This window comes from Pseudochaenichthys georgianus, chromosome 14, assembly GCF_902827115.2.
Source record: "Pseudochaenichthys georgianus chromosome 14, fPseGeo1.2, whole genome shotgun sequence".
In the NCBI taxonomy this organism is placed as follows: Eukaryota; Metazoa; Chordata; class Actinopteri; order Perciformes; family Channichthyidae; genus Pseudochaenichthys; species Pseudochaenichthys georgianus.
The window spans coordinates 18,789,875-18,803,272 of record NC_047516.1 but is presented as its reverse complement, the minus strand read 5'-3'; the positions used below and the strand labels follow the sequence as shown (position 1 = coordinate 18,803,272).

The 13,398-nt window shown below is 41.4% G+C and overlaps 1 protein-coding gene across 3 annotated transcripts in view; it reads right to left on the bottom strand.

The window, feature by feature from the left end:
- Positions 1-2,397: 2,397 nt before the first annotated feature.
- Positions 2,398-13,398, bottom strand: part of LOC117458457 (voltage-gated potassium channel subunit beta-3) — a 28,770-nt gene continuing 17,769 nt past the window's right edge. For all 3 annotated transcript variants that reach the window (XM_034098940.1, XM_034098938.1, XM_034098939.2), the window contains exons 2-14: positions 11,020-11,063; positions 10,898-10,935; positions 10,341-10,420; positions 10,157-10,201; positions 9,644-9,688; positions 9,490-9,533; positions 8,100-8,186; positions 7,909-7,994; positions 5,953-6,073; positions 5,763-5,857; positions 5,498-5,618; positions 4,758-4,846; positions 2,398-4,624 (exon numbers count right to left, since the gene is read on the bottom strand). In XM_034098940.1, coding sequence (XP_033954831.1) covers positions 4,535-4,624; positions 4,758-4,846; positions 5,498-5,618; positions 5,763-5,857; positions 5,953-6,073; positions 7,909-7,994; positions 8,100-8,186; positions 9,490-9,533; positions 9,644-9,688; positions 10,157-10,201; positions 10,341-10,420; positions 10,898-10,935; positions 11,020-11,063 — 985 coding nt within the window. In that variant the 3' untranslated portion in view covers positions 2,398-4,534. The remainder of the gene's footprint in view (positions 4,625-4,757; positions 4,847-5,497; positions 5,619-5,762; positions 5,858-5,952; positions 6,074-7,908; positions 7,995-8,099; positions 8,187-9,489; positions 9,534-9,643; positions 9,689-10,156; positions 10,202-10,340; positions 10,421-10,897; positions 10,936-11,019; positions 11,064-13,398) is intronic.

Sequence of the window (13,398 nt, the reverse complement as noted above, 5' to 3'; positions counted from 1 at the left end):
TCTTTTGTTTGCTTTTGTACTATTTCTAATCTGATAGTGTAATTATTATTGCTTTTAACAACTGAATGTAGGGAAGAAGAACATTTAAAATAATTATCAACTATCATATAGGAATCGGGAGAGAATATACAGCATGGGTGTGTTTTTAAAAAGCAGCTTCGAAGAACACTTTATTGGCTGAAGGGATAATTGGATTCCCTCAGCAGCTAAAGGAGACGGAGGACATGTCAAAGTGATGTGAAGGACTTTTGTTATATAGTGGCCGGTGGGGAATGGAATGGGATTCAGCAGATGTGCTGAAAGCCAGACTGAATTAAGGACAGGAAGGAGCCTTTTAGATGCGGATAAATGTGGATTTTCTTTATTTTTTTCCACAAAAAATACATGATACCTCTACTGTTAGGAAAGTGGTAGTGTTTGCTAAATTGCATTTAACCAATGAGACTAGCAGTGTCATGACATGCTTAAAATGAGTGCTTTGACAAAGGAAAATTCACTAATACCACTCTTACGGGTACACTGCAAGTTCTCACAAATCGTATTGCAACCTCAAAGGTTAAGCGTTATGTTAATGTTATTATTGTCAAATCCAATGGAAATACTATTAAATGTTACTGTTTTACGCCCTCCAGACATCATGTGCTCCTACTGAAGACGTTTATTAAACATAACAGGCCATGAACACATAGTTACATTTTTAAGGCTTAGTAAGTTCAATCAAGTGGAACAGCTGGACACTATCAAACGTTCCTCAAACAGAAGTAAATGCTGCGGATCTCTGGGACTATTTTCAGCTCTGGATTATTTCACCAAGTATTAAGCTTGACACTGACACTGATGCGTGTGTTTAAGTGTTTTCGACAACAATCGAGGCGAAAGGACAGCTCAGAGGAATAAAATACCTGAACTTCACTGACTGTGAGCACTCAACTCATACTGACAGATTGGCCTGCTTCATTTCAATACTATAGTTGTAATGAAACATACAGTATGCACCCTTTGGTACACAGCATCAGATACGGTCTCCATTCAAATAATCAATGAACTGGCATAAAAGCAACAACTAGGCAGGAAACTGTATTCATTCAATGTTGGGGCTCGTAAATCTGATATGTGGCCAGCTTCATCCTTTCTGACTGTTTTCCATCACCTTGTCCAACAGCTTCTCCAGAAAAAAATGAATCATGCAGTGAAACCTGTTTATCTCAGACAGTGTTGGCGGTGACAAATCCAATATTTTACAGCACATATGATAATCTTTATCAGAGGGTGGCTCTCGGTGATAAACACATATGTTACCTTTATCACTCCGATGACATTTGGGAGTCGAGAAACGAGAGGCTGGCAGATGTTTTGTGTTTGTGGTGAGCATGTGTTGTCCCAGTGGACTCGGCACATATCAGCGCTGGACTCACAGCTCTCACATTGTTCCTGTAACATCCATTTGAATGACTCAGGGGCCCGAGGGACATTATGGAGGAGTCCATTTAGTTTACAGTTTGAGTACCATTTTGATTTTCTAAAGCAGTGAAGATATTGTATGGTTTGGTAGTTCTTACCGTTTTTTAGGAAGAGTTAATTGCAGGTCAAGATTTAATTTGATCCAACTTGATAGTTAGGAAATCCTTGTTAATTAGAATTGTTTTAATTTCTTAATAACCAACTCACCATTCTTCGAAATATATCCTACTGTATGTACATGTGTCAGACACATTTGGTACCTGCCTATATGCTCTGTATATGCAATATGTCCGCATGGTAAACAATTCAATGTTGCCATCAGATATTTAGTATGTTTCAGCCCTTGTTAAACATACAGTATAATGAGGGAGTCTGTAAAAAAAGCTGTTTGTCACAAAATAATATACAAGAAAGCTAAAAGTTTGTAACAGCCAGAATGAGAAACATGCAGTTATATTAAGGTAACGGTTTATTCTATGTATTCGTTTACACAAACAGTAGTCTGTGGGAGATTTCACAAGTAGCTCCTTGTAGTTCTCGTTTTTGCAGAGCCCCGGAGATGATCAATGTTTTGATTTGCCTAACACCAGGAAGCCGACCAAAAGGTGCATTCAGAGCTTCACTAGCTGTAGAAATAAAGCAACCAAACCTGTTCAGGGTTCAATGTAGTTATCTGTCTCTGTTTGCTTGTTCAAGTTATGAGTGCAGAGATTTATAAAATGAGGACATAGCAGCAGAGTTCACGGAGCTGCTACAAAAACATTTTGAATCTGAGCGATTAAAGGTTGAGAAAGAACATCCTAGCACACGGTATCTTTTTAATGGAAGTTGCAAATGTAATCCTAAAACTAAGGGCATTGTGGGTAATGTGCTTTATTTAGAGTCTTTGGGATATGTTGTTTATATGCAGCTCATAAATTAACATTCCTGCATGTGCACAAATAAACTGTTTATTTCAAATGGTAGCTGACTAACATTATAGCTATACACACTCTATTTCTTTAGGTGATGAATAGCGAATACAAAATCTTATTTCACTTTCTATTCACATTTTGACTCAGTGTGGTGTGCGTGTGCAGGAAGCTTTTGTACAGATAACCTTTGTCCGAGTCCTTCTGTGCACGACAGCTCTGCAGGTTGTTATGTTACGGGTGCTGCAGACACATTAAGAAATATACCTTTCAAACATGTGCGTTGTCCCTTTAGATGAGAAAAGGTTTGAGCAACAGACATGATACATTCAGAATGAGTTGTCTCTTCTCTGTTTTGTTTTCTCTTTGTTGCAAGACAAAATATAAGTCATTCAGGCAGAGTTACATGTTCAAGGTTTGATTGAAGTATCTATGTACACTGGAAGCTACACCCGGTCCAACTGAACATCATCACAGTCACAGAGGAGCCACGCTTCAGCCGCTCCTTCAGAACATTCTTCCATGGTTCATATATTTAACCTTTATCTCGCCATCTCAAACAGATAAGCCTATTTACAGTACAATGTCACCTTGTACCAACTGAAACAATTCATGTATCAAAACACACACACCCCGCTCTGGAGATTGGTGCTGCTTTCATGGGAGAATCACAAAAGGAACAAATCCGCCGCCTTCACATTACAAAGAATTGAACTAAATACAAAACTAAAAGGAAAGGACATAAAATGCACATTAGAAAAACCAGTTGTGCATGGGAGCGAGACTCAAGGGAACAAATTATATACAGAGATAGACAACTCCCAGAGAAGCTATATTTTTAGGCTTCCACCAAAAAAAAGTTACATTTGCTAAATCTTACCCCACGTGAACTGTGGCAATAGTATTATCACATGTGATAAACTCAGCCTTTTCATATGTCCTATCATTTGAAAACTACTATTTTAACACAGTGTGTCCAAATCTTCAGATGCTCAGTGACCTTCCCGAAAAGTCCAACTGCCTCAAACCTCTGATTTTGGAACAAGGATGCTCTTCACAAGAACGACATTGTTGGAAGTGATGCCAACATGTTTTTGATACAGTTGAGGACAATACAAAGATTATACGTAGACACACGGCCGTGACTGCAGACTGAAGAGAGTCTTTAAAGCAAGAGTGCCCGTCAGGACAGATCCTGGATCAAACTGCCAGACCATTTAGAGTAAAAAAAAATGGCTTAAGGGCACTGCAGATCTACATAAGCCATAAAAGCCATGCCACATTTACACCCTGTGTGAGGGATATTCTCTCTTAAAGGGACATGCGCACAGTTTACAAACAGAAGAGGCAAAAAGACTGCTGAGAAAGCATCAGGGTTGGGAAAGTTACTTTCAAAATCTCATTCACTACTGACAATTTTAGATTGTATTAACCAACATAATGCACTCCAATCCAAAAATCAGTCACCGTTGCAGTGTAATCTATTCATTTGAGCTGGTTGCCAAAATCATTGCAGAATGCGCAACAAATATTTGGTCATTTCAAAGTAATACATCACTTTCCAGATTTTGAAAAAGCATGTGATCTGTTTCTAGTTTTTTTTCTTGACAAGTAATCCCTTGTTCCCAACCCTGTGAAGCAGTGGGCGTGGCAGACCAGTCACATGCACACTATGATGGGAAACGTCAGGCTAGACACATGAGTACTAACCTTTGGCTCTCTGAATGCTGGGTAATAAACATACAGATTAACAGGCAGCTGCGAGGGGAGGAGACTCACATGTCTAATGAAAGCACCATTCCCGCTTTAAAGTTGCATCTCAGCACATAGGTGTTTGTTTCTATTTAAGAACAATTGATTAACAAGAGTCAAATCTTTCAGCCTTTCGTTGTCCCTGTGGATGGACCTCTGTAAAAATAATCAGTCTTACACGGCAGTGAGCAATATATGACCTGTTTTTTTCACAATTGAGAGATCTTATTTTTTTGTATACATGATACAATGTACTGCGCAAAATGGATATGCGCACATACTGGAAGCATAATGTTGCTGAGGACATGCAAGTTGTTGAGTATACAGCAGAGCAAAAATAGATGTTTCCCAATGTCATTGTCTTCTTCATCTTTTCGAAAAAACATAAACTGTCACTCAGTTTTGCATCTTCAAGCGCGCAACTCCTTCTTTGAGTGTGGCTTGTTTCCCAGCAGGCCATCAATCTCAGCGATGGTTTGTGGGGTCATTTGGGATAGGATCTGCAAGGAGGAAGAAAAAAAAAAAGGCAATGAAGTTTTGTTTTTTTCACAGAGCAAGTAAGACATAGTTTATTTCATACTCTGTTTGTCATGTTAGATATTTAAATATGGAAGGAAAAAAGAAAAGTAATACCCGTAGTGCACCCAGGTTCTCAAGTAGTTGGTCTGTATTAGAAACACCCAGAAGAACTGAGCTGACTCCCTCACTGCGCAGACACCAAGCTGTACAAAAGAGATACAGCATAACAACTGTGTCAAATGGACAAATTCAACCTGTATACCAAAACAGTACGAGGTCTGATCAGATACACTTTGGGCTACTACCTAAATCAGTACATTTTATAGTAGACAGGCAAGCATTCATTCTGGACAAATTCACATTCACATAAAAATAAAAAAATAACTGCCCTATTAGTTAAATAGTGGACTAAGATTTATTAAATCAATAAGTAATTATTCCATGCTGAATACCTTTTTTGAGCACATCTCAAGAAAGTGGTGCTTTTGCAGAAATTCTTTGTGGAGAAACCTTCTTTTTCAGATTTGTCTTTTAAATGAAATGATCGATTAGTGGACTGAAAAATAGACACTGATGATCAAACGGAAAAATGGGGGAAAGTAATGTTGTAATTGCAACTGACCAATATAGTGGATGCCCACTGTCAGACAGGACAAATGTATGTAAAGCACTAAAACGGTTGCCTAATCTCTCTTAACACAATCAATGAATGCACTTGAACAAATATCTGAATCAATCATTTTGTACCATGGAAAAGATTTAAGATTGGGAAAAAAAGTAAATCTGAGAAAGTTTAACCTCCAGTCACACAACAATAAGAAAGCAAGGCTCTGGTAGATATGTTCTGGTCGTACCGATGGCTAACTGAGCCGCGGTGCAGCCCAGTCTGTCGGCCAGTAGATGGAGCTCCTTGATTTTAGCGAGCTGCCTGCGGCCCTCCTCGCTGTTCACTCGCTCCTTCAGCCACTGGTATCCCTTCACCGGGAGGGAAATGGAGACAAGCGTTGATACAGTACTGATTTCACACTTCAATTCCCCCACTGATCAGGGAGAGAATGACATCGAGGCTGATTTCTAGTGAGAGAAATCCCAAGGGAGGGCTAGTCAAATCAAACTGACCTTCATTGCTGCTCTGGAGCACTCGGGCACACCATCGCTGTACTTCCCTGTGATTAATCCACAAGCTAGGGGAGACCAGGTCATGGCTCCAACACCTGGGATAGGGGAAGAGATTGAAATAAAACAGGGTGAACCTTAAATAACAAGAAATAAAGATAAATAAGTGCTGAGAGTCTGGTGAGAGTCTGACCGATCTTGTGGTAGAGCTCAGGAAGCTGCACCTCCACCTTATCCCTCTGGAAGTAGTGATACTCCGCCTGCTCACACACAGGCGGTATCAGGTTGAACTGGCGTGCCACTGAGTAAGCCTCCTGTTGCCAAAGAAAGCAAAACAAAAAGGTTAATGGTGAGCATTTTATGACATAACCCAGGGGTGTCCAAACTACGGCCCGGGGGCCAAATGCGGCCCGTGGGTCATTTTGAATCGGCCCTTAGCAAATTCAGAAAGTATAATGGAGTATGGCCCACAAATGAAACTTGTGCTTGTCTTGTATTGTACTTCTTAAATATAGATGAAAACGGATATTACACAGTAGTATTCATGTGTTAAGAAGCCCACTTTTTCAAACAAATTCAGTCAACAAAAGTTGAAAACATTTTCTATCAAATCTAAGTTGATAAGAAAAAAGCCCAATAAATGAGGTTAAATTGTTAACATAGGTTCAGGAGCATGGCCACGCCTAAAACTCTGCCTCGAACCACGGCCACCCCTATTTATATCCGGCAAAACTTCCGGCCACTGCTTGTCTCCATCCTTTCAACCCACCCTCCCTCTCCCTTCTACCCATACAGTTCCCCTTCCGACTCACACCGAGCGATACATCCATCCATCCCTTCTTCCCTCCCTCAACATCCCTACAGCCCCCCATCCCTCATCCATCATCCCTACAGCCCCCCAGCCCGCAGCCCGGCAGCCCAACAGCCCGACAGCCCCGGGCAACCCAACAGCCCGCAGCCCGGACAGCCCGCAGCCCGACAGCCCGCAGCCCACACAGCCCGCAGCCCGGCAGACCAACAGCCCGCAGACCGACAGCCCAACAGGCCAACAGCCCGCAGCCCAACAGCCGGACAGCCCGCAGCCCGACAGCCCGCAGCCCGGCAGGCCCAACAGCCCGACAGCCCGGCAACCCAACAGCCCGCATCCCGACAGCCGCAGCCCAACACACCTCAGCCCGTGCAGACAACAGCCCGCAGACCGACAGCCCTCAGCCCAACAGCCGACAGCCAACATCCGACAGTCCAGCACATCCCCAGCCGCATCCCAACACCCGCATCCCAACAGCCGGACATCCCAACAGCCGACAGCCACAGCCCGACAGCCCTCATCCAACATCCCTCATCCCAACTCCCTCATCCCACATCATCCCTACATCCTACATCCCTCATCCACATCCCTCATCCCAACATCCCTACATCCCCCATCCCCATCCCTCATCCCCTACATCCCTCCATGCCCTCATCCCTAACATCCCTACCATCCCTCATCCCTTCATCCCCTCCATCTCTCACATCACTACATCCCTCCATCCATCATCCCTTCATCCCACATCCCTCTGCCCGTCACCATTATATATTTAAACGGTGCACGTTATATACTGCGTTTACTAACACCTAATCCAGTGATCGTCTGGGGGGCCCGTAATCAGCCCACGCAGATCATGCCGGAGACGGAACCCCCACTCTGAGTCTCCCACTGCACGGACCACAGCTCGTCCTCCCAGATCATCTCTTCACCCCCCTCATATCATTCACATGTTACTTCAATAAACTTACAAACATCACATTGTTGTGGCATGGTTCCTGCTAGTGAACTTACTTTCATAACACGCTTGAAATAAACCCTTCCCATTCCCTCTTATGATAATCAACCTGGGGCTCCTGTTTTAAGGAATGAGCTGCTAACAAATTAAATGAAACTCTCTGGAGAGCTAGATGTAGGCTGTTGTTTTTCTTAAAGCATATTCAAGTATTAAGCACAATTTGATTGATTTTGCTAACATATAACTTAACTCATGAGGCAATATACCTCATCTCTAGTGAGTGGCCCAGCCCTTCATATATGTTTCTGTATGTGGCCCTCTGTGAAAAAAGTTTGGACACCCCTGCCATAACCTGACGGTGTGTAAAGTGTGAGATCTGCATTTACCATGATTTCCATGGCACTCCAGCGTGAGGTTCCCCAGTACATCGCCATACCCTGGTTTATTACGAATGTCATGGCCCGTACTATCTCTGTGAATAACAGTATAAAGCATCATAGTTACATCACACTCTCCTGATCATTTAAGGCAATTGATCGCAGCAAACAAGAATAATAATTTCAAACGTGTCACTGACCCTCCATCGGACTGTTCACATCGTTTCTGTTGGCAAAAACGATGTCCACGTATTCTAGCTGTAGTCTTGATAAGGATCCTCTCAAACCTGTCATTAGAAATGGTCACAGATCAGACATTATCATCAAAAACAGCCTAGCTAGCGACTCTGAAAGGCTTCACTAAGCTAAATGCTAACATCAGAATGCTGGTATACTGTTCACCATGTATACAATGTTGATTTATATTGTGAAAATATCATGTAGCCAAGGAAAATGTCTTTAGTCCTGCAGATATGGTCCAAAACTTGACCTGTTGATTTCACTTGATGAAGAGTGAAAGGAAATACATAAGGATTCATGGGCTATTCCACCATGACTGTCAACAATTGAATGCAATCCATCCAAAAGCTGCTGCTGAGATAAATCATTCTGGAGCTGTCTGTGGGAAAGACAGAGCAAAGATGCCGTCCATAGAGCCACATCGTTAGCATGGCTAAAACCAAGTCAGCGTGGTAGTAATCCATCGGCATCTATGCAAGATTCCTGATTTACTACAATGTGCAACAGCGCGTTACTCAAGTTAAACCTATATTATTTTACAGTGGGATATTGAAAGGTAATGCTGTCTTTTTCTTCTACTCAAATGTGTCCTTGGGGTATGTTGCCAATATAATTAAGAGGTTGAAGTCACGAGTTAATAGTATTAGAGTAGGAAGTCAAAATATGAGCATTGTCCTTGCACATATTCACCTCAAATCAAAAACATCATCACAATGACGAGATATTCAGGTCCTTGGTAAATGGCCGCCCCAGGGCTACTTTAATTGCAACATACACAAAGAAGTTGTTGTGTACAAGGCCAGTAGGCACTTAGTCTTTTTGAGAATGATTTTGTAGGAGGAGGAACGAGTTAAGTGGCTGGAAAGACAGTCCTGGTGACCTTGAGATTTTTTTTATACAGAAAATTAATCTCTTTCTTTTCCTGGTCCACGGAAACATCCAAGCTCATATGATTTCAATCTGCATTTCCATTCTTCAACACTCTTAATGCTAAAGTCATGCACTTTATCTACCAGTACACCATTTTGATATGCTGCAAAGGACCATACTTGTTTGTACTTCGGCTGTTATGAATCATGTTTTATTCTTATGTTGATGTATCATTGTGACATGGAGTGGCTTGAACTGAGCAAAGATTACAGCATCATCAAATGACTAATCACAACTCAGGGTGAGCTGAGGGGTAGAATTAACGCACTCTGGGAGAAATGTCATATACGGTTATAGGAAAGTCTCTAAATTGAACTTAAATAAAATTAAAATAAATGTAGTAATAAATAATACACAAAACTGAATTGATCCTTTTTCTGATTTTAAAAGTAAATTTACTCTAAAAATGTGTCACTTTACCTTCAATAATGTGCTTTCTTGAGAGTCCTCTCTCTGTCTCTGCTCTGTGGATGAATGAAAACACAAGTTACGGATGTTTTATTGAGAGCATAAATTAAAACAATAACTTAAATTAGACAAAAGAAAGCACATACTCTTTTAGAGTTGTACTTACTGGCCTCCCCAATAGATCTTTGTTGTGATGACGAAACTTGAACGCCTGGTAGTAAAACAGGAGGGTTAGGAGGACAGTTAATATATCAATACAGTGTGCAAGAGTCAGAATTTCCTTTCTCTATTTGCTATAAAAAAAGACTTTGTTGACCACTATTGACAGATTGCATATTCTTGATTTCAAGTTTGACTTTTATTCATCCTTGTATTTTTCCCCAGGTGTCTCGAGGATTGGCAGCCAGGCAAATCAGCCCCCAGTGTGTATGTTCACGTGCTGTAACATTTTAATCCTTTTCTAGTCTTTCTGAGGCTTAAACTCCTCATTTCTTTAAAAAGTATGAATTTCCCTTGAGATCATTTAATGGTAGCCTATTTCAACAGCAACAAAACACATGTGGGCAAGCAGTGTATTTAAAAAGCAAGCGGATTATGAAGGATTAAAGAAAAATAGTAATAATAATAATAAAGCTTTTCACATGCTCCGAAGTCAGTTTGAAAAAATGAGTAAAATCACCTCCACCCTTTCTTCTTGATAATAATCCCTAGAGTGATCTCCGCTCTGTGGAGAAACACATAATTAACTGAGATAAGTTGACTGGACTCAATGAGCATCAGAAGACATGAAGACACCTACAAATACAGTTAAAAGAAAATTGTAAAGTTAAAATCGATGCTTGGAGGAAGGAGTGAAGCCTGACCTTCCTGAGGCGTACACCTCTGCCGTGTCAAACAAATTCACTCCGTTCTCATAGGCCATGGTCATCAGGTTCTCGGCCATCTGCGAAAACAGAAAATATGAGACTGTGAGACGTAGGCGGTGGACAAATGTTCAATTACACAGAGGTCGTCCGTGAAGGACACGATGCAGCGAGGTTAATATAGTAGAGACGATATCTAATATCTCACCAAGATACTTTTGTTTCAGATGTGGGATTTAGAAATATTTGTATGATTACAAACACTGAGAGTTGTAGTGTTGTCTTGCAATATGAGCACAGGTCCTGGGGAATGGACTTATCATACAAATAGAGAGACAGCGATTTAATAAGGTTGGACTGAAGCATCCTTTTGTGCATCTCAATGTACGTTAAAGGGTCTTGAACATATTGTCTTCAGTGGTTGTAATGTTATTGTAAATGCATCTTGTCCTTATGTGTCTTTGTTGATGTTACAAATGGAGCTGCTGTGATGCAGGAAAAATGTCAGACTTGATCTCACAATAAAGTATTGCCGTATCGTGCGGCAGAGCCCTCACCTCATCAGAGATCTGAGATCCAAACGTCACCCAGGTGCCTGAGGGAGAGAAGAGACACACGTCTGTTTAGTTTGAGGCGGGGGAAACAGAGATGAATAATATCCTGCATCAAACCAACTCACCTAACCCGAGGCAAGAAACACGCAGGCCTGACTTCCCCAGGTTCCTGTGAAGGAATAAAGAAAATATGATGGTATGATGTGAGGTTATTTCAAAATACGATTGCACAAACACTCGCAGGTGAGATCCCATCATACGGTACACTGATGCGAGTGAGGGACAGGAGCCACACCCAGTTTTCATCTGAGGTACTTACTTTTTGCCATTTATGCTATCTGTACTGCATTTAAGAGGCATATATTGTTCTTTTTACTCCAATACATTTACATGTCACCACCAATTTGGGATTTTAAAGACCAAACATATGGTTATCTTTAAAATATATATGATCCACCATATTGGATGCGTTTATCTACTTCGGTAACATAATGACATCACTATGTAACACTAGCACTTCTATTGGCTAGAGCTCATCTCTAAGCGGTTGACCAATCACAACAGAGCCGGCCAGCTAACCAATCAGAGCAGACTGGGCTCTAGTTTCAGACAAGGATGAAAAGAGGGGCTGCAGCACAGGCAGTATGAGAAAAATAAAGAGCTTTTTGAACATTAAAGCATGTTAACAAGTCACAGTAGAGACACTAAATACAAATATGAACCTAAAATAATTGCACTATAGGGCCACTAATGAATCATTTTGGTTTGGTGCTGTTTGTCACTGTTGTATCGTACTTCTCGTCATGCTGCTTCCCTGATGGCTTCCACAGGATTGTAGCTGACATCCTCGTGGATTCATCTTCTTATTACAGACACATGCATTTCCTAACATTCGGTCTATATGCTGTAAAATGTATTATCTCTTCGATTTACACACGGCATCTATTGCACGTCTGTCCGTCCTGGGAGAGGGATCCCTCCTCTGTTGCTCTCCCTGAGGTTTCTCCCATTTTTCCCTTTAAACTGTGGGTTTTCTCTGCAAGTTTTTCCTTGTACGATGTGAGGGTCTATAGAGGGTGTCGTTTTTCTCATACTGATATTCTGAACAATCTGTGCTGTTGTATTTGCTGTAAAGTGTCTCTGCTGTAGGCTATTTTTTATTATATGTACGGCACTTTGGCTCGATCAAAAATCGTTTATTATGTGCTATATGAATAAAACTTGATTTGATTTGATTTGAAAATACTAGAAAGATAATTAAAAAACTCAATACATTTTTTTATTTTCACCTGAAGCATGAGAACACAAAGACATAACAAATGAATCAATAATTCATTAATAGGATGTAATACATGAATGCTAAATGTTAATGATTTTCACAGTGATCCTGGACTTCATACAGCTGCTGAGTGAAAGTCTTTCTCGCCCGTGGTTAAATTACAGCGTGGGTCTAATTATCTCTGAACAATTGACCTTTCATCCTTTCGTATGTTAACAGATCAGTGTGTCTCGCAGTGGGTCAGAGAAACAGCTGGACGGAGCCGAGCTCATCTCAGAGAGGCGAACGCTTCTTTTGTGTGGACTGTAAACGGCCCAAAATCTTCCATAAGCATTAAGAGGACTCAATTACCCAGCGTGCCACATCTGATTATCCAGACAGCTGAGTTTTGAAGGGCGAGCACTGAGAGCTGCATTTCTGACCACAGGAGCATGTACAGCAGAGAGTGATGTGGGCTTAGCGCTCGCTCTGCTCCTCTGCGCGCTCTCCCCCATTCTAATTAGCTGGGGAGGCAGCTGGAGAAGAACTGCAGCAACTTGCCGTCTTTTCATCCAGCGCCTCTCCCCTCTTTGCCTGCCTGCGTCTGCCACAAATAGCCAAATGCAGGAAGACAGACTGTCAGAGCATTTAGACTCACTGGAACAAGTCCTGCTTTTATTTTCTCTGGTCTATTTTTAATGCTCGACCTAAAGCTATTTTTAGATTCCTGCATATGTAAGCACTTGTGCCCCACAGTGTGCGTGTTTGTGGGGGCGTCATTGTTGTGGGTGGGAGACGCTTATTGTTCCTCTCATTCCTTTTAAACTCTGTCAAAATAGCACACAGGTGGAAGGTCGGGATTGTTTCACTGAGGAAGAAACTGTCAGGGGCGTTTGATGGTGATGATTCCTTGTATGGTAATATGTCTCTCGTCTCGTTTGTCAACCAATGGCAGCTCGGCCTGTTCTCACACGCTGAGAGTCGCTTTGAACACTGGGAGTAAATATAAATGAGGCACATGGGGAAAACACACTTCAGATGCTTTTTCAAATCAAACATTTAAATATTTGTTGGATTATTTGTTCTCCTTTACTGGTATTTTTTGGTGACATACATCAAATTGTGCCTTCTTGCCTCATCCTCAGTTAGGGGGAGGTTCAATGAATTTTTGTTCTTGCATCATTTGACAAGATTGGACCAAAAAATAGTAACCCGAAAATATTCCCTGCTAGTTGAAACAGCCATC